Below are 19988 nucleotides of genomic sequence, written 5' to 3'. Positions count from 1 at the left end.
TGTGTGTGTGTGTGGTGTGTGTGTGTGTGTGTGTGTGTGTGGTGTGTGTGGTGTGTGTGGTGTGTGTGGTGTGTGTGGTGTGTGTGTGTGTGTGGTGTGGTGTGTGTGTGTGGTGTGTGTGGTGTGTGTGGTGTGTGTGTGTGTGTGTGGTGTGTGTGGTGTGTGGTGTGTGTGGTGTGTGTGGTGTGTGTGAGTGTGTGTGTGTGTGAGAGAATGTGTGTGAGTGTGTGTGCGTGTGTGTGTGGTGTGTGTGGTGTGTGCGTGTGCGCAGGCGAGGAGGGCCACAGTGGGGGCCCTCGGGCTCCTACCCCCTCCGCATGGGCCAGGCTGGGCTTGGGGACCCCCCCTCTCTGCTGGGCGGGGGGTCGGGGCCTCGCGGAAGGCGAAGCTGAGCCAGCCTCGGGGGCTCCTGCGGGCAATGGCGGGCCGGCGAGTGGTGGCAGCTCCCACACCTCACGCCCTCGGACCCTGCTCCGGGCGTTGATGTTCCGATTGCCGACCGAGCAGCCACGTGTCTGCCACGACCGGGCCGGGCGGCCCGTGTGGTGCTGACGGCCGTGGGCGTGGCTGTGCTCGGACCCGCAGCCAGTCTCTGGGCTGCGGTTCCCTCTGCCTTGACCGCCCCCCCAGCCTGCCTTGCTGACCTCAAAGTAGTAAGTAGAGTTAGTTTCTTTTTTTAGGTTTTCATTTGAGGATGTTTTTCCCACTGACTTTTAGAGAGAACAGGGAGGAAGGAGGAGAGGGGAGGAGAGAGAGACACAGTGATTGGTTGCCTCCCACGTGGGCCCCCACCGGGCCAGGTGTTGAACCTGCACCCAGGTGTGTGCTCTTGGCCGAGACCCTTCAGGGAGCAGGCGGGCGCTCTAACCAGTGGGCAGCACCGGCCGGGCCTGTGACAGGTGTGATGAGGCGTTACAGGAGGTGTGGCTGCCTGTGCGCGTTCGGGGCTCTGGGCTGGAAGGAGGGGTGCCTGGCGGGCGTGTGGGGGGCAGGCCTCTGTCCGCATGTGGAGGGCTCTGCGGGGCCCCTGCACCCCCGGGCTCACCTCCCCTCCCCGGCAGGGCACGGCCGGGCGGACGAGGACTGCGCGGATGAGCGCGGCCGGCACCGCGAGGAGCGGCTGCTGGGGGCGCGGCTGGACCGGGACCAGGAGAAGCTGCTGAGGTGAGGGCGGGCGGCAGGTGCGGGCCCCGTGCCGGGGGCTGACGGGGGGACCCTCACGGGACCTGGCTCCTCGGCCACGGGTGCTGCGTGCGGGAGCTGCCCCAGCCCGGACCCTGACCCTGGCCAGGGCTCCGGGACCCCGCAGCCCGGCTCTCGGAGCGGAGCCCGGCTCTAGTCGGGGTGCAGTGTGGGCCTCGCAGCTCGGTGCCCGCGGCCGCCCGGCTACCCCGTGCCTGTTCCTTCCAGAGAAAGCAAGGAGCTGGCCGACCTGGCCCGGCTGCACCCCTCTGGCTGTGCTGCGAACGGCCTGAACCCCAACCTCATGGTGACCGGGGGCCCGGCGCTGGCAGGTTCTGGCCGCTGGTCCGCCGACCCCGCCGCCCACCTGGCCACGCACCCCTGGCTGCCCCGGTCCAGCAGCACGTCCATGTGGCTGGCCGGACACCCCTACGGTGAGCGGGTCCTTTCCCCCTGCCCAGGGGGGGCGGGGCGGGCCAGGCCAGCTCAGCTGGCTGCTGCCTTCTTTGGGGGCTGCCGCCTCTCCTCCCTCACTTGTCCAGGAGGGCGATTATGACGGCAGTCTGGGGGGGGGGTGCCCAGGGGTGGGCAGCTGTGGGTGTCCCCTCGCCCCTCAGCTTCCTGCACAGGGTTGGGGGAGTGGGCAGGGAAGGGCTGGGCTGGGGTCCCCAGCAATGACGTGGGCCTGGATCTCTCCTAGGCTTGGCCCCCCCATCTCTGCACCAGGGCATGGCGCCCGGCTTCCCGCCCGGCCTGGGGGGCTCCCTGCCCTCAGCCTACCAGTTCGTCAGGGACCCCCAGTCCGGCCAGCTGGTAGTGGTCCCCAGCGACCACCTGCCTCACCTGGGTAAGTGCTGGCCTCACCCAGAGTGCCAGGGTCTCCTGCAGGGTGCGGGGGAAGGGGGCACCCAGCAGGCAGTCAGGCTCAGAGAGGACTTTCGGACGGGGTTCCACATGTGATAAAATCAGGGTCCTGGGGTAAGCTCCCCTGGGGTCCCACCCAGAACCCACGTGGAGCACCAGAACAGGGCCACTGGACGGGCATGGACACCCCCAGCTCCGCGCCCCTCCCTCAGCACCCACTTGGCAGCCCCTGGGTGCAGTGGGGGGGGGGGGGGGACACGCATGTGGGCGCGCTCCAGCCTGAGGCTGCAGGGACGGGGGTGGGGGGCGGACAGGGCCCCTGTGAGGCCCCTCGGGGTGGCGGGTGCCCGGTCGGAGTCCCTCACTGTGCCTCTCCCTCGCCCGCAGCGGAGCTGATGGAGCGGGCCGCGGTGCCGCCCCTCTGGCCCGCCCTGTACCCCCCGGGCCGCAGCTCCCTGCACCACGCCCAGCAGCTGCAGCTCTTCTCCCAGCAGCACTTCCTGCGGCAGCAGGAGCTCCTGTACCTGCAGCAGCAGGCGGCCCAGGCGCTGGAGCTGCAGCGGAGCGCCCAGCTGGTGGTGAGTGGGGCGGGGCGCTGGGCTCTGGGTCACTGAGGCCAACCAGCAGACACGCCAAACGGTCATGGGCCGTGGGGGTGGGGGGAGAAGAAACGAGAGGCTGGTGGTCAGGGAGGGCCTCCTGGAAGAGGTGGCGTTTACCCAGAGACCTAAAGGAGTCTGTGGTGGAGGGTCCCTTGGGCAGAGGGCACCGCGGAGTGAGCCAGGCCCAGAGGAGGGCAGAGCTTGGCGGGGCTGGGGTGCGGGAAGCAGTGGCAGGCGAGGCGGCCTGTGAACCGGGAGGTTCGGATGGGACCGCGAAGGGATATCCCAGTGGGCCCCTGCAGGGTCCCCGTGCCCTGATGGCCTGGGCTCCCCTGGGCTGGGGCTGGCCTCGGACATCCGCGTTGCCGAATCCCCTAAGACGGGCTCCCCACGCCCCTGCCTCCTCGCAGGCAGTCCCCACGCCTGTCCTCGGCTGGGCCTTGTCCCTCCCCCCGTCCAGCGGCCATCGGGGGGGTCGGCAGGGGGCCCGTGCAGCAGAGGGCACGTGGGTGTGAGCCTCACTCTGGCACGCCTGGCTGTGTGCCCTCGGACCATGGCCTTCCCTCTCAGGGATTCCAGTTTCCTCTGGAAAGGGGGCTGCCGGCTCCTGGGTCACATGGCTGCTCAGTGAGGCCGAGTGGCCGTGCACCACGCCCAGCAGCTGTGTGTGTGTGTGTGTGTGTGTACATGTGTGGGGGCTCAGCCTAGTGGCCACTGGCTGCCCCTGAGTAAGGTGACCCAGACATCCCGGTTTTTATTTTTTAATTTTTTAAAATAATGTATCTTATTGATTTTTTCACAGAGAGGAAGGGAGAGAGAGGGATAGAGAGTTAGAAACATCGATGAGAAAGAAACATCGATGTGCCTGCAACCAAGGTACATGCCCTTGACTGGAATTGAACCCGGGACCTCTCAGTCCGCAGGCAGATGCTCTATCCACTGAGCCACACCGGTTTCGGCATGTTCCTCTTTTTAACAATTTGTCCCGCGTCCCGTGGAGTCTTAAAAAAATCCCGATTTTTTAGGTTGGGACTGTCCCGCCGAAAGCGGGACGTCTGGTCACTTTACTCTTGAGAGGGCTCCTGCAGGAGCCTGGCAGGCAGGGAGCTCTCCTGCGGCATGCCCCTCCGTCTTTGGGAGCCCCCCTCCCGGGCTCCCCTTGCCCTCACTGAGGGGCCCAGGGGCCCCGGCCGGGCGGGAGGCCCCGCTTTGTCTCCTGGGTTCTGGAAGGAACACTGTGCTTGTTGCACGCGCTCTGTGGCGGAATGTCCGCCTCGGGCCAGGGGTGGGGTGGGCAGCCTGCACCCTGGACCCCTCCTGCTGCTCTCGGGGGGCCGGGGGCCCCGGGGACGGGCCGTGGTGCCGCTGCGCTGACCCCGCCTGTGGGCCCTCTCCAGCAGGAGCGGCTGAAGGCGCAGGAGCACCGGGCGGAGATGGAGGAGAAGGTCAGCAAGCGGAGCCTGGAGGCCGCTGGGAAGGCCGGCCTGGCCGGCGCGGGCCCCGGGCTGCTGCCCCGGAAGCCGCCCGGCCTGGCCCCGGGCCCCGCGGGCACGTACGGCAAGGCCGTGAGCCCCCCGCCGTCGCCCCGCGCCTCCCCGGTGGCCGCCCTGAAGGCCAAGGTCATCCAGAAGCTGGAGGACGTGACCAAGCCGCCGCCCGCCTACGCCTACCCCGCCATGCCCAGCTCCCACCCCAGCAGCCCGCCGCCCGCCTCCCCGCCACCCGCGCCCGGCATCGCCCGCAAGGAGGAGGCGCCCGAGAACGTGGTGGAGAAGAAGGACCTGGAGCTGGAGAAGGACGCCGCCAGCCCCTTCCAGGCCTTGTTCTCAGGTGGGCATGCTCTCCACGCTGGTCTGCCCGTCCGCCCGAGTCTTTCATTGACCCACCCCGCCACTGCTCTGCTGAGGCCTGGGGAGCACCGGGAGGGGACCCAGGCACCCAGCACAGCCCCCTCCTCCCCCACTCGTCCCCGGTGGTGTCAGGGAGACGTGTGTGGTGGCAGAACGCACGCTGAGACCACAGGGCAGCCAGCCCCGGGCCCGCCATGGGCCAGTCACGCCGAGAGCAGTGTGGGGACTCCCATCCCAGGCGGGACCCCACCCCGTGTGCTGCAGGCACACACGCTCTTTCCCATCCTGTCAGCGGGGATGTGGCATACGTGGCCTCAGGCCCACAGTCCTCCCCGGGGCTGAGAGTGGGCGTGTGCCTGGGACACTGAGTTTAGAGCAGAGTCTGCCACCGGGACGCTGTGTGATGGTGGGCAAGTGGCTGGCCCTCTCTGCGGAGCTCGATGCCACACTGATGCTCAGCACCAAGCACGTACCCGGCCCCGGGCTGCTCTGTGCATGCTCCCCCCCCCCCCCCCGTTACTCTTAAGCTCCTGCCACTTGCCCCGCTCGGGGGCCTGGGGGTGCTGGGCAGATGCGCTCCCCCAGCCCGCTCTCGGGAGATTTCACTCGAGGGCGGGAGTTCAGAGTAAAGGGGGGGTGTGTTACAGTTTTTTAACAACTTGGGTGCCCACCTCGGCTCTAACAGGTGGGGCGGGCGGTCCCTGTGCACAGAGGCCCGAGGCGCACAGGCTGGGGCACTGTTTGGGGTCTTACTAGGCGTTGGCTTCCGAACCAGCTGGGCCCGGGCCCTGGTGCTGGGGGCGGGGCTGGAGGAAGTGCTGCCTGTGGGTCCCTCCTGTGAGTCTGAAGACCCCTGGGGCCAGGCTGGTGGCTGATGCCCCCGGGGTGAGATCCTGGCGGGCATAGGGGGGTGTGGCCGGTCTCGGCTGGTGGGCGGGTGCTGGTGAGGGCGCAGGGAGGGCGGGCGTGGCAGGCAGAGGGGCCCGCTGACCGGATGGCTGACCGCCGTGTCCTTGCAGACATCCCGCCCCGGTACCCGTTCCCGGCACTGCCTCCGCACTACGGGAGGCCCTACCCGTTCCTGCTGCAGCCCACCGCGGCCGCCGACGCCGACGGCCTGGCGCCCGACGTGCCGCTCCCGGCCGAGGACAAGCCCCTCCGCCTGCCGCCCTCGGAGCTCCCGGCGCCGCTGAGGGAGGGCCCCGCCGACGAGCCGCTGGCCGAGCGGGAGGTGAAGGCGGAGGTGGAGGACGTGGACGAGGGCCCCGCGGAGCTGCCCGCCCTGGAGTCGCCGTTGGCACTGCGCCCCGAGGAGGCCCTGGCGGCCCCGAGCCCGGAGGGCGGCCGCGGAGGCGGCCTGCTGGACGCTCAGGCTCTGGGCGCCGGTGGGCAGGGCGGCGCGGAGCCCTCCGGGGGCCTGGACTTCGCCGAGGGGGCCGATGCGCCCGTGGACTCGCCGGGTCGGACGGCATCCTGCACGGCCGTCCCGGACTTGGGGGGCCGGCTGACCCCAGAGATGCTTGTCGAGGCTAAGGAGGAGCCCGTGGAGGTGCCCGTGGACGTGCCCGTGGCCGTGGCCGTGGCGGAGGCAGTGCCCGAGGAAGACCTGGCCCAGGCAGCCCCCAGCGAGCCCCAGCCCAGCCTGGAGCTGGGTGACTGTGACATGCCTCCCGGGGAGGGACAGCGTCTGGGCCTGGAGGCCCTGGAGGCCCAGGAGGCCCAGGAGGCGGCACCGGAGCCCGGCAGCGCCTGCTTCCCGGAAGAGGCGGGCTCCGACCGGTTCCCGCCCGGCCTGGAGGACCCGCTGGCCGGCATGAACGCGCTGGCGGCGGCCGCGGAGCTGCCCCAGGCCCGGCCCCTGCCCTCCCCGGGCGCCGGAGCCCAGGCCCTGGAGCAGCTGGAGGCGGCGCAGAGCCTGGTGCTGGAGCAGAGCTTCCTGCACGGCATCACCCTGCTGAGCGAGATCGCCGAGCTGGAGCTGGAGCGGAGGAGCCAGGACGGCGCCGGTGAGTGGGCTGGGCGCGGTGGTGCGTGTGCGTGCGTGTGCGCGTGCGTGTGTGCATGCGATTTTACAAGATTTAAACGCTTCGGCCCTGGCTGATTTTGCTCGGGGGGCAGAGCGTTGGCCTGCGGACTGAAGGGTCCGATTCCTGCCTAAGGCACGCACCTCGGTCGCAGGCTCCTCTCTGGCCCAGGTCCAGGTCGGTGCAGGAGGCGGCATTTCTCTCTGTTTCCCTCTCCCTTCCACGCTCTCTCTACAAATCAATGGAAGAATATCCTCGGGTGAGAATTAAAAAAAAAGAAAAAGATCTAAACGTTTTAAAAACACTAGGACATGGCTTATTCGTATCTACTGAAACCTTTTTTTGGTAAAATATACGTAAAACTTGTCACCTTGGCTGTTTCCAAGTGTCCAGGTCAACAGGTTGTGGGTTCCTGTTGTTCAGCCCATCTATGGGGTTCTCGGTGGTGACTTTTCTCTTGTTCTGTCCGTGTGAGTTTTGTATAGCAAGATCCTTTGGGTTGCCAGGGGCAGAAATTCATTTTAATTGGCTTAGAAAAAGCAGGACATTTATTGGCTCTTGGAACTGAGGGACAGCAGTGATTAGATGAATAGCTTCAGGTACGGCTGGATCCAGGGGCTCAAGCCAAGTTATCAGGAGCCCACCTTGTCCTCGTCCCTCCCTCCCTGTGCTCCATGTTCCTCTCTGTTGGCCTCATTCAGGGCAGGCCCACTGTTCTCATGGGGGTGGGGGGCATACCCACTCCAGGCCCGGGGCCTCTCAGCTCAGCAGCCTCCAGAAGAGGCACCCAGTCCTGGCAGCTCTGGCAAAGGGGCCGCCATCCGCTGGCTCTAGGGTTCACGCCTTTTGCAGAAGTGCCCCCTTGGGGGCCAGGGGATGGAAAGGACCGGACTGAGCATGCTCCACCTTGAGGAGAAGGGGGGCCTCCGACGGAAGCGGGGTGCCCTCAGCAAAAGGGCTGGGCACAAAACGAAGTGCAACATAGAACATGGGCGCTCCCAGAACTGTGTGGAGAGGGGGCTGTGGGTCAGCCTCGCGGGCAGAGGGCACCGGCGGCAGTGGCCGTGGCGGCAGTGGCCGTGGCAGCAGTGGCCGTGGCCGTGGCCGTGGCCGTGGCGGTGAGCAGAGCAGCGCGGCGCCCGGCTGGCTTCCTCTAGTGCGGCTTCCGCTCTCGTTCCTAAGCTGGGACCGTCCGGTCAGCAGTGCTCAGCTCCTGCTCCGTGTAGGGTCTTTACTAACCAGCTCAGGTTTTTTAAAACGTGTGCATGTTTTTTATTTGGGACATTTGTGTTTTTTATTTTATCATACTTAACTTTATTTTCTTTGTCAGCCCTCGCCTGAGGATATTTTTCCCCATTGTTTTTCAGAGAAGAAGGTAGGGGGAGAGGGAGAGACACGGATGTGAGAGAAACATTGTCTGGCTGCCTCCCACATGCACTGCAACCCAGGGAGGGGCCCTTGATCGGGAATTGAACCCGAGACCCTTTGGTGTACAGGCTGATGCTCTAACCACTGAGCACACCGGCCAGGGCAGCGTTGATGTTTTCTGACTGTTTCTTAGGGACTGCCCAGTTTTCGGCTTGTCCTCGCTGGTTGGGCGTCTGCCTCCTTTCCTTGCCTGCTTCCTCCGGCTGCTGGGAGCGCTGTGCCCTTGCCCTTGCAGAAAGACTTCTGCCCAGCCGGCGGGGGTTCCTGGGGACCTGCCCCGGGGTGGGGTGGCTGTCCAGCGGCTCCCCTCAGCGCCCTGTCCCCCTCAGATGTGTGCTTGGTTTTTTCCGGAGTTCATTGCTGCCTTTTGTTGAAATGGTTTGGTGTGTTGTTTTTTTTCAGAGAAAATTGAAAAACCCTCTAAGTCCTACCAACTGGTGGATGGTTTTCAGGGGGGACCCCCGAGGGGGCTGAGGAGAGTCTGCAGTTTGGGGGCCGCCGCTCACCCTGGCTCCTTTCGCACCTGCCTCGCTTTCTGTCTGGGGCCCTCGGTCAGCAGATGCTTGTTAGGCGTCTGCGGTGGTGGCAGCACATGCTGCTGAGCCCAGCACGGCCTGGGGGGCAGGCGGGGCACCCACCGAGGTGCAGACACAGCGGAGGGGGCAGGGGCGCTCCTGGGGGGCGGCCAGGGAGGCCCCTCCTGATACGGGGACGTGAGGAAGGCGAGGGCGGACGGCTCTTCTGGGGAAAACCGTTCAGGCCAGAGGACAGCAGACGCAGACGCCGAGGGGAGTGTCTGGCGTTGGAGAGAGCAGGGCGGCTGGGGCTGGAGTGGCCTGGGAGGGGGTGGTGGGGAGGAGGTCGGGGGGGGGGCAGTCTTGGGGGGCCTTCCCTTTGAATGGAGAGTCATGGGGGGCCATTCTGAGCTGGAGTGAGCTGGAGGGTGGGGCTATGTGGAGGCTCAGGCGGGCCCTGGGTCCAGGCCAGGCGGGGTGCGGGAGGTGAGGAGGGAGGCTGTGAGCTGGGGAAGCTGCGGGTGGGGGTTAGCTTGGCAGGAGAACAGCAGGTGGTTTGGATGCGGGCTCTGAGGTGCCCCAAAGCACGGTGGGTGTGGCTCTGTGGCGGGGGCTGCGGGGAGTGCGGGCTGCGGCCCCTGCTTCCCTCAATGGCTGAAGGACAGCACCAGTGCCCGCGGTTTCCCTTCAGAGCTGGGCAGTGGGGCTAGTGGTGAGCATGGGGTGCTCCTCCCATGGCCATGCCATTTCCTGAGCCACCAGGCCTCCCACCTGGCTGCCCACCGAGTGAACACCCTCCCCCGCTGCCAGCTTCGGGCTGCGGGGGCCGCACGTCAGCGCTCTGGCCCAGTCCCCCCGTAGGGAAACAAGCAGCTGGGGTCGCAGGTCCCGGAGGCTGGGGCCCTAGAGCCAGGTGTGGGCGGCGGTTCTCCCAGGCCTGCTCCTTGTGTGTAGTGGGATGTGTTCTGTGTCCTCACATGGCCGTCCCCGTGGCCGTGGCCTCATCTCCTCGAGGAGGTAGGCACATTGCTGAGGGCCACTGCAGACTTCACTTCACCTTGACCCGCGTCTTTCAAGACTATCTCTAAGTCAGGTCACATTCTAAGGGGCTGGGTTCAGTCTTCAACGTGTGATTTTGGGGGGACACAGTCACCGTAGCAGCTGGTCTCGGGCTGCACTGGGGTGTCGGTCCTGAGAGCCCCAGCAAGACCCGCTCATTGGCCGGGAGGAGGTGACAAGCCCCCGTGGGCCCTCCTCTGCCCGGAGCAGCCGTATCCAGCAGCCCGGGTCCTGGGAGGCTTTGAAGGGTGTTGCACGGGGCCGCCTCGGGCGGGCCTCGGGGTCCCTGTGACCCCCCCACGGGGGCTGATGGGTTCATGCTCGGCGGCCTCAGTTTCCATCAGGAGAGAGAGGAGCCTGCCAGGGGCTCAGTGGGCAGTGACAGGGCTGTCCGGCTGGGGGCGCTGCCGACACCTCATGGGAAGGCAGCCCGGCAGCACCCCCAGAACCCGTGCGGAGGGGCAGGGACCCCCAGTGAGGAGCGGGGTCTGGCAGCGTGATTACTCACGTCGGCCTCGTGGAGCCGTACACATGGGACAGTCACGTGTTACATGCCAGTGGTCACGTGTTACATGCCAGAGAAAACGTCAGTTAAGTCAGAACTCCGCTCACTTAGTCTGATAGTGACCTGGGGGCCGCCCCCTCCCTGGGGCGTCCGAGGGGCTGGGCTGCAGCGCCCCAGTCCTGTCCGGCGCCCAGCGGGGCGGCTCACGGGCCTCTGTCGCAGGTGCGGAGCGGGGCCTGGCGGTGCGGCCCTCGCTGGAGAGCCTGCTGGCGGCCAGCAGCCACATGCTCAAGGAGGTGCTGGACAGCCCCTTCGTGGACCCGCTCAAGAGCCTGCGGCTGCCGCGGGAGCTGAACCCCAACAAGAAGTACAGCTGGATGCAGAAGAAGGAGGAGCGGGTGAGGCGTCTGGGCCTGTGCCGTGGGGCTGAGACGGTCCCCCCGGAGACGACCTTGGGGCTTGGCTGGCCTGGAGCTGGAAGGGCTGACCCAGGTCCAGCTCCCACCGCCGCCTCGCCGTGCGGTCCTGGCAAGCTGTTGCGTATTTCTGGGCCTCGGTTTACCTGTGGGTGCATCCTGTGGCGGCAGCCTGACAAGCGGAAGAGGAGGCCTGGCTGTGCCCCTAGCTCCCGGGGCCTTGGGCAGTGGCTTCGGCCTCTGAGCCTCCCTCTGTGGCGGCCGCTGCCTGAGCTGCTGTTCCCGGCCAGCTGGCCTGACGCAGCCGCCGAAGCTGGTTTTCGGTCCCTGTCCCGCAGAGGAGGTGTCTGTGTTGCTCAAGGCCACGGCTAGAAGGCAGCAGGGGGGGATCTGAGCTGGGCGCCTGGTCTTGGCCATGAAGCCTCGTGCCCCCCTGAGCAGGCGCCTGATGAGGCGGCGGGAGCCAGCGGGTCGGCGTCCTCACCCCCATCTCCCTCCTCCCCCCAGATGTTCGCCATGAAGTCCTCCCTGGAGCACATGGACGCCATGGAGCTGGACTTCCGCATGCGGCTGGCCGAGGTGCAGCGGCAGTACAAGGAGAAGCAGCGGGAGCTGGTGAAGCTGCAGCGGCGCCGGGAGTCTGAGTGAGTGCCCGCCGCCCCGCCCCGCCCCGCCCCGCCCGGGCCCTCGCGTGGCGCTCAGTAGGTCCGCTGTGTAGGCCGGCCGAGGTGTGTGTGCACCGAGTGATGTGGGCGCGTCGTCTAGCCCAGCGTGTGATTCTCTTTAAGGGACAGGCTCGAGGAACCCCATAGAAGCTTGGCACGCAGAGGCCCTGGCAGGCCGCGGAAACGGACCCACGCCCTGAGCGCCCTGTCGCCCCCTCGCAAGAGAGGGAAGAGCCGCAACAGTAGCGGAAAGTAAGGCTGGCCCCTCGGGGGTCGGGGACGGCAGAGCTCGGAGGGGGGCGCGCGGGCCCGCGCAGGGCCTGCGTCAGGGCACTGGGACCTCGAGTCCCTCGGGCCCTGGCCCCGGGTTTGCTAGCTCTCAGGGAGAGAGGGCAAGCCAGGGGCATGGGGACGCACAGGCAGACTCGCCCGCCGGGCACGCAGCCCCATGCTCAGCCGCGGGCAGGTGGCCCCAGCGAGCGGCTTCGGGGCCGTTGCCCAAACGTCTCACACCTCGTCCTGCCACGCCTGCTTCCTCCGTGGCTCGCAACCAGCTCCTACTCTTCTCCTGCCCCTCGCGTGGCGGGCCGGCCGAGCCCAGTCCTGGGGGAGGGCTCCAGCTTGTGTGGTCACTGGGTCTCTGGTTCTCTCTGTGCCGGGCAGTGCCATTCCCGCCCCCTGGCCGGACCCTGGCCGCCGCCTCTGTCGCTCTGGGCACAAGCCCCTGGAGTGGCAGTGGAAGTTCCGTGTGGCCCCTCGGGGCATCTTGGAGGCAGGCCAGACTGAGAGCCTTCCCTGCCGGCCGGCGGGGGCAGGGAGGTGCTGTGGCCTCCCTGGTGCCGGGCAGCAGGAGCTGAAGGAGGCCCAGTCAGGGAGGTGTGGCGTGCGCCTTAGCCTGTGACTTCAGTGCAGGCGACGCTAGATGGCCTGGTGCTTGGCCTGAGGGAGCAGGGGCCCCGGGGCCTTCATAAGGCACCGGAGAGTCGGGGTCTGCCACAGGTCTCCTCAGGAGCAGGTAGCCCCGAGCCCCTGGGATTGCACGGAGCTTTCCTGGATGAGGTAGATGGAGGATGGAGGAGAAACGCCCACCAGCCATGCAGGAGGGAGAGCAGCTCCTGGGGAGGAGAGCGGGCGGCCGGCACTACGCCCCCCATGGGTAGGAGCGTGGAACCTGGGGGATTGTGCTTTCTGCTTCTGAGCCCCAGCTCCAGCCTTTGCTGTGACCCTGGCCAGGTGTTGGCTTTTTCAAGCCTCAGATTCATCTATGAAAAGTAGTACATTGCTTGGCCAGTGTGGCTCAGTGGATAGGGTGTCAGACTGTGGACCGATGGGTTCTGAGTTTGATTCCGGTCAAGGGCACGTATGTTAGTTGCAGGCTCCTCCCTGGTCGGAGCTTGTGCAGGAGGCAACCAATCAATGTGTTTCTCTCACATTCATGTTTCTGTCTTTCCCTTTCCCACTCTCCCTAAAAACCAATGGAAAAAATCCTCAGATGAGGATAAACAACAACAAAATAGCACAGAGAATAAAGCCTTGTCCTGTGGCTAAAATATAAAGCATGACACCGGAGGAGACAGAGCAGGCACCAGGAAAAAGTTAGCTGCTCTTCCTGTTATTCCTTGTGAGGGTTTAGCTTAGAGCAGCCAAGAGAAATCCTCAACAGGACCCGTCCCTACTGTGCTCACTCCTGAGTACGGAGGCTGGAGGCTGGTCGGGCTTCCTTCTTTAAGCTCTGGATTTTGGTCACCCTCCCCTCAGGTGGCTGTCCTGGGCATTTCTGATCCTTGCTCCTGGCACATTTTGGTTGAAGAGGCGTCTGACCATGCAAAGCTGTGTGTGTGAGCATGTGTGAGGGACATGGGAGAAAGGCCAGCAGAGGCGACTGCCGTGGAGTTTTCCTTCTTTCCCATTCACAAATCTCCCCAAATCCCAGCCCCATAGTTCCACAGGACTGGGTACTGTGTCGTCACTGTCTGCTTCACCGTCCAGAGCCAACCCTCGGGGCCACGAGGGCGGGCTGCAGCCCTGAGCGCTGCCCGACCGGGCGCTGACCAACGGTGCCTCTGGTTGCAGGCTGAGCAGCAAGCCCCTGCTGGCATCGGAGGCCTTCGAGCTGGGAGCGGGCGTGAGGAAGAGACACAAGGGGCCTGAGGAGGAACACGACGCCCTCGTGGGACCCGGGAAAGCGAGGGGGCGGAGCCAGCCTTGGGACGAGCACGAGGTGCCATCGGACTTCTTGAGTCAGGTGAGGAGCCCGCCTCCCACCGCAGGCAGCCCCGTGCTGCGGAGAAACGTTGTGTCTCCAGCCTGCCTCCTTGTCCAGAGGAAATGACGGCCTGGAGACTTACACAGCAGCACAGCCTCAGGCAGAGCTGAGCCCGGAGCTTGCAGGTGGTGTTTTTCACCCGATAGCACGATTACGCTGTTTAACGGTATAATTGTTTAATGAGCGGCTTCACCGGCCTGCAGTTCACAGGAATAAGGGCCTGATGCCGTTGTAATTCCCTTGGTGAGCTCCGCAGACGTAACGGGTGGAGAGCCAGCTCCTTTTTATTTTTTAAAAAATATGTTTTATTGATTTTTTTACAGAGAGGAAAAGAGAGAGGGAGAGTTAGAAACATCAATGAGAGAGAATCATTGATCAGCTGCCTCTTGCACACCCCCTACTGGGGAAGTGCCCGCAACCAAGGTCCATGCCCTTGACTGGAATCGAACCTGGGACCCTTCTGTCCACAGGCCAATGCTCTATCCACTGAGCCAAACCAGTTTCGGCTGATTGTCCTTCTTTCTGCAGAGCAGGGAAACCATCCCATCAGAGCCCATGCCTCTCAGTCCTCAGTCCACCTTGTCTCCCTCCCGCAGAGCCCTGGGGGGGGCTGTTGGGTTCCTTGGCCCTCAGAGGGAAGAGTCAGGGATGTGGGGGTGGGGAAGAGCCAGGTGGTACACCAGCACCGGCCTTCTACTCTCCAGTGGTGAAGGGCACTTTTGTTGTTAAATGATGCTGTCCCAACTTTTTTTTTCCTTACGAGATGTTATCTGGTGAAAGAAAATCGAGCTAAGATATTCATATGAGGGGCATTAATGGCTTGGAAGCTGCCCATTTCACTTCAGCCACAAATGGCTCCAGCTGATGAGAGAGAAGGCAGGAGCTTAATCTTGGGAATCTCTGAGCTCTGCTCCAGGCGTCCCAGGCACGCTCCCGGCGTTTTCTTGGCAGCCGCGGCCCCTGGAGTTGGATGGGCCAGGCAGGCCTCTTCGCCAGCCGTTTAGGTGGCTGTGATAAGCAGATGAGCCGGGCTGTGATCTGGGTGTTCGATCTTGGGTCCTGTCCTCCTCCCTCAATCCAGCTGGCTGCTCCGGCTCGTTGGCAGTGCTGTTTCTCCGAGTGCTTCCCTCGGAGGCACCAGGCAGCACCCGGGAGCCAGGCCAGTGCCCGTGATCCTTGTCCCTGGCTGTTTGCTCAGGGCTCCGTGTGCCTTACCTCGGTTCCCCTTCAGAGCAACCTTGTGGGTGCTCGTCCACAGCTGTCCCCATTTCACAGAGTAGGAGAATCGAGGCTAGGAGTGAAGCGGCGTGTCAGAAACCACAGAGGCAGAGAGGAGAGCCGGAGTCGGGTTCGTCAGAGCTTGTGCACGGAGACCCACTGCCCCGTGGGGGTCTGGTGTCTTAACCCAGGACTTCCCCCCTTCCCTCTCCAGCTGAAGATTAAGAAGAAGAAGATGGCCAGCGACCAGGAGCAGTTGGCAAGCAAGCTGGACAAGGCCCTGTCCCTCACCAAGCAGGACAAGCTGAAGTCCCCCTTCAAGTTCTCGGACAGTTGTGGGGGGAAGGCCAAGCCGGGCGGGGGCTGCGGCCGGTACTTGACGCCTTACGAGAGCCTGCTGGGCAAGGACAGGAGGGCGCTGGCCAAAGGCCTCGGCCTGTCGCTCAAAGCCTCCCGAGAAGGTAAACACAAACGGGCCTCCAGAGCCAGGAAGATGGAGGTGGGCTTCAAGGCCCGGGGCCAGCCGAAGTCGGCCCACTCCCCGTTCGCCTCGGAAGTGAGCAGCTACTCCTACAGTAAGTAGCGGGTGCCGCGCCCCCTCCGTGCGCTGCTTCTCGTGGTCTCTGTCTGTCTGGGGTTCTCCAAGGTCTCTTTCCTGTCTCTGCTCCGCGCCAGGCCGGAAGTGGGTCCGGAAGTGGGTCCCGTGAAGCGGAAGTGCCTGCGGTGGCTGCGGCCATATTGGGCGGCCTCCAGTGATTGGTGGAGGGAGCGGAAGTCCGCCTGCCCACTGGGGCTGGCCTTCCGGAAAGCCGTGAAGGCGGAGGCTTTGTGCCATAGAGTTTCGGGCTGTCCTGCCTAGAGCGGCCGCTCAGGACCATAGAGGTGCTCCCGCTGCCTCAGCCACGGGCGGCCCCCCGCCCTGCCGCCGCGGGTCGGTGGCAGCGTCCGATGGGCGCTCGCCAGGCGGGAGCCGCACGAGGGGCGGTGCGGGCGGCGTTCCACGTTGTGTGTGTGACGGCCATCTAGGCGGCCGCCATGTTGTCCCTGAGGACATGCTGAGGCGGCGAGGCTGGCCGCGCAGGCGGGGGAATCGGGGCAGGATCAGGCCCAGGACTTGCAGCCGCGAAGGATGGGGCCCAGGACGGTCGCTGCTTGGCGCAGATGGCGGCTGAGCCCCGAACGCCGTTGTGGGCCTGGGCTGAGCTGCATGCGCCGGTGCTCCTTCCCCGGGAGCTCGGGCCACGTTTCCTGGGTCACGGTCAGCCCGGCGCCGCTCCGCGGCCTGTGGCGCCCGCCCCGCGGCGGTCGTGGAGCAGGGTCGGTGTGGGCAGGGCACGCGGTGCCCAGGCTGGCTGGCTGGCTGGATGGATGGATGGGAGCCGGCGTGGCTGCTGCAGGGAAGCCCAGCGGGCGGCGGTGCAGGTCCCGGGCTGTGGGTGGTGGAGGGCTTTCCCCTGGCGGCTGCTGGGATCTGCGTCCGGGCTTCTGGTCAGCGCTTTGTGGGTCAGTGGGTGACGGGGTTTCAATGTCCAGGGCAAAACGGACGCCTTTGACATTACCAGCAAGTGTGTGCGGTGTTCCTGGGCGGAGAGGAGGGTTGGAGCGGACCTGCAGGCCGCGGTGCGCTGGCAGGGAGCCGCGCTGGTGAAGGCCGGCCTGGCGCCCTGCCGGAGGCGGTGCTGCTCTGGGTGCTGGAGTGGGTGCGGTGACCGATGGGCCCCAGGGTGGTTCTCCGGGGCAGGCAGGCCGGCCTCGGTGCTGAGGACCAGCGCGCGGGATGTGATCCGGCCGCGCTGCCGGCCCCGGAGGAGGACGGGAGGCCTTTAGCCCTGGGTGCCTCGCCCGGCTGGCTGGTGGTGGAATGAAGAGGGTGTGGGAGGCTTGCTGCTCCTGTAATCTTTCACAGCGGAGGCTGGTGGGTGTGGCCTGGCCGGCTGCCCGAAGTGCCCTTCCCCCACTTCCATGTGGACGTGGTAGTCAGCCAGCGCTGAGCTTGGCCCTAGCCCCGGGGCCTGTCCCAGCTGCTGAGTCCACGGAGCAGCTGTGAGCACTGGCCACGTCAGGCTGCCAGTTCTACTCGGTTCCATCTTCACTGCCGGGTGAGGGAGATGGGCTGGCATCGCGCTGTCGCCGGCTGGGTGGTGCAGGAGGCAGCTGGCCGTGGCAAAGGAGAGCGAGGCCGGACTGGGGTGTTCTGGCCAGCTGTGCTGCGCCCACGGGAGAGGGGTGGGAGGGGTGGGAGGGGTGGGAGGGGTGGGAGGGCCCGCCCTCCTGCCCTCCTGCCCTTTCTTTCCCGGAGGTAGGCTTGGGTGGCGTGCCTGGTGGGGAGCCAGGTTGGCCCTGGTGACCAGGACAGGATGGAGCTCACAGGAGGCAGAGCCGCGGCCGGGGGCCTGGCGGGGCTGGCGGGCTCACCCTCGTCTGTCCTTTCCAGAGCTGCCGGCCGGACGGCCTGCGACGGGTCTCGGTGGGAGTGGGAAGCGTAGGTGGAGGAGGAGGAGCTGGAGGACCTCCCCTCCGCCCGAGGGGCTGCTCTCGGCCTTGCAGGTGGCCGGCACACCGAGCTGTGGTGTGGCCGCCGGAGTCCCTGTGGCCAGGCTCCAGGTGGACGGACGGTCAGGGGAGCAGCCGGGGCGCAGAGCTGGCGCTTCAGGGAAGTGGTGTTCGACAGCCCCTGTGTAAGACGCGTCAGAGCTGCGTGTGCTGGGGGGGCGGGCAGAGCTATGCCCACAGCCTGGGCTCCTCCTCATACAGATGGAGACCTTGGCCTCGCCCGGGAGTGAGGCTGAGGCTGGGTGCCGGCAGCGGTGTGGGGTGACCGGCTGTCTGGTAGGAGCATCGTTTGCCAGTTTGCTTGGTATGACTGCTGTGTCCCGCCTGTTTCAGGCCGCCTCGGTGACATCGCTGAGCAGCAAGCGGGAACAGTCGTGCGCGGCTAAGTGCCCGCGCCAGCCCCACGCCCCTGGGAGCTGGCACTTGAGGGGCAGGGGAGGGTACTGGAGCCCGTCCCCTTCTGGGCCTGCCCTCCCCGGGCTGCTGCGGCCCTGTGGGATGGCGGGCCGAGGTGACCTCCGTGGCCGTGGCCGTGGCCGGGGAGAGTCTCCAGAGAGCGGGCTCCTCCCGCCCGGGCCCGGGAGGGCTGTGTGCCCAGGCGGCCGCTGTGCGCAGGGCCCGCCGCTCGCTGCACGGCCAGCAGGCCGGGGGCCTCTCAGCTGCCGCACCGGGCGCCGGCTGATCACCCACAGACACACCAGCCCCTCCCGCCGCCCCAACCCACCTTCTCACCAACTGCCTTGCCCGCAGATACCGACTCAGAGGAGGAGGAGGAGGAGGAGGAGGAGGAGTTCCTGAAGGACGAGTGGGCCACCCAGGGCCCCTCCGGCTCCAAGCTGACGTCCTCCCTGCTCTGTGGCATGGTGGCCAAGAGCGGCACGCCGGCCGGGGGCCCCACGCTGCCCAAGCGGGGCCTGGCGGCCGCCCGGACTCTGAAGCCCAAGCTGGCAGGCAGGAAGCAGCCGTTCTGCTTGCTGCTCCAGGAGGTCGAGGCCCGCTCCTCCTTCAGCGATTCGTCGGAGGACTCGTTTGACCAAGGTTACTAGCTCCACACACCCTCCTTCCGTGTCTTACAGCGAGTGTGGAGCGGGTGCGCGTGAGTGCGAGTGCGTGCGGGGGCGAGCGAGCGGGTGCGAGCGATGGCGCCGCTGGCGGCCGTCGGGTCTTGGCGGGTAGCCTGCCGTTCAGCTCTGCCGGGTGTTTTACCTGGATCTGTGCCGATGCCGGGCTGGCTCTTTTTGAGCCGTTATACGGACTGATTTTAGTCTTCACCTCCTCCACTCGCCCGCCACCCCACCCTGGCCTCCCCGTCCGGGACGCAGGCCGGGGTGGGCGCGGCAGGGCTCCCAGGGACCTTTTGTAACGGGGTGTCGTGTGGGCGTGTGGCTCCATGTTTGTACGGGGCGGGGACACCAAGCTTTATTAAACGTATCGAGTTCTTTTTAACTAAACCGTGTGCCTTGTCTCTCTTGCTGTGTCCTGACTTAGACCATTAGGTGCCGCTTCCCTCATTTCGTCCCTCCCCTCCCCGCCCCCGCCCGGAAGGGGCAGCGGGTAACTCAGTCGCTGCTTTCCCTATTATCCAAATATCCCTGGAGCTGCAGGCATGCATTTCATGTTCGGGTTCAAAGCCAGCTGCTTTCACCTCCAGCATCATCTTTTGCTTTTTTTTTTTAGCTGCTTGTTTGTGTTTTGCTTCCTTAAAGCTCAGTTGCTCTGCATCAGTGCTTTCAAAACGCTCCCAAACCCGTTTGCTAACACGTTTTTGCCAGGAGGGGCTTGTGGGCAGGGCAGGGTCAAGTGAGGGGCAAAGCACAATGCTGTGCGGGGAGCTCCTGCCGCGAGTCCAGCTCAGCCAAAGGGTCAGAGGTCAGAGGTCAGCGTCAGCGCCCAGCCAGCAGACTCCGCAGCATGTCTTGCCCTGGGTTAGGGTTTGCTTCCGGGCAGATCCACACAGGGAGCCAGAGCCCAGGCGTGTCCGAGCTGCTGGGACCGGCCCTGCTCGGCCCCGGGATGAGTGCCGCCCACTCCCAGCCTGGCTCTCATGCCTGGTCTGCCTCCTCCCACACCTCCCCTCGGGGTGGCCCAGAGCCCTTTTGGGTGACCAGCAGGCGGCACAGCAGGAGCCAGGTGCCCTTGGGGCGCACATTCTCCCGGGCAGCTTGCCAGCCGGCCTCGTCTCCCAAGGCCACCCCCCTCCTGGCCACATGAGCCCTAACCCCTCCCCCCCTCTCCCCTGGACTTGGGTCCCCAAGTACCTCCCTTCCACATATTCCCCTTCCCCTCAAGCCAGGGCACCAGCTTCCAAATTGTGGGGTGCTCCTGCCTCAGCTCACACTCCTTAGAGAAGCCGTAGTCCCCTGGGTCCAGCAAGCGGCTCTTGGCCCCGGGACCCCAGACCAGGACCGGGTGTGACAGGACAGACGGTGTGGTGGGCGCCCGGGAGGTGCCCACTGTGCATGGCCGAGGGGTCTGCCCAGGGATATTTGGGTAATAGGGCCTTACTGACACGGTACTAAACCCCTAACCGGCTTGGCTTTTCTAGTGTGTCTGCTTTCTTCCCCAGCAGCCTGACCATACCTTCACCCTTGCCCCCTACCCATGATGCTTTGAATGTCTGTTTTGGTCTCTTGCATTCGCTCTCACGCTGCACTCGGACGCAAAGCGAAGGCTGGGAGTAGGGCAGACGGCGCCGCGGGTCAGAGCTGGGCCGAGCCTGGCTCGTGGGTCCGTAGGTAGGCACCCCCCTCCCTCGTGTCCCCCTGCACCTCCCTCCTCGGGGCTGCCCCCATCGGCTATGGCAGCAGCGGGTCGCTTTGGCATTGATCGATCAGGTTTTGG

The 19988-nt window shown here is 65.6% G+C and overlaps 1 protein-coding gene across 7 annotated transcripts in view; it reads left to right on the top strand.

Moving 5' to 3' along the window:
* TNRC18 (trinucleotide repeat containing 18) overlaps window positions 1–19988 on the top strand; it is a 73350-nt gene that overhangs the window by 29433 nt on the left and 23929 nt on the right. For 4 of the 7 annotated variants that reach the window (XM_045576767.1, XM_036423446.2, XM_045576768.1 and 1 more), the window contains 12 exons: window positions 1062–1164; window positions 1411–1616; window positions 1883–2029; window positions 2434–2624; window positions 4046–4478; window positions 5518–6504; window positions 10252–10427; window positions 10953–11089; window positions 11234–11362; window positions 13184–13355; window positions 14809–15169; window positions 17898–18185. In XM_045576767.1, coding sequence (XP_045432723.1) covers window positions 1062–1164; window positions 1411–1616; window positions 1883–2029; window positions 2434–2624; window positions 4046–4478; window positions 5518–6504; window positions 10252–10427; window positions 10953–11089; window positions 11234–11362; window positions 13184–13355; window positions 14809–15169; window positions 17898–18185 — 3330 coding nt within the window. The remainder of the gene's footprint in view (window positions 1–1061; window positions 1165–1410; window positions 1617–1882; window positions 2030–2433; window positions 2625–4045; window positions 4479–5517; window positions 6505–10251; window positions 10428–10952; window positions 11090–11233; window positions 11363–13183; window positions 13356–14808; window positions 15170–17897; window positions 18186–19988) is intronic. The other 3 variants (XM_045576769.1, XM_045576771.1, XM_045576770.1) reach the window with 3 other exon arrangements.

This window comes from Pipistrellus kuhlii, unplaced genomic scaffold (assembly GCF_014108245.1).
Source record: "Pipistrellus kuhlii isolate mPipKuh1 unplaced genomic scaffold, mPipKuh1.p scaffold_m20_p_8, whole genome shotgun sequence".
Taxonomy (NCBI): Eukaryota; Metazoa; Chordata; class Mammalia; order Chiroptera; family Vespertilionidae; genus Pipistrellus; species Pipistrellus kuhlii.
This window is presented reverse-complemented; position numbering and strand designations above follow the sequence as displayed.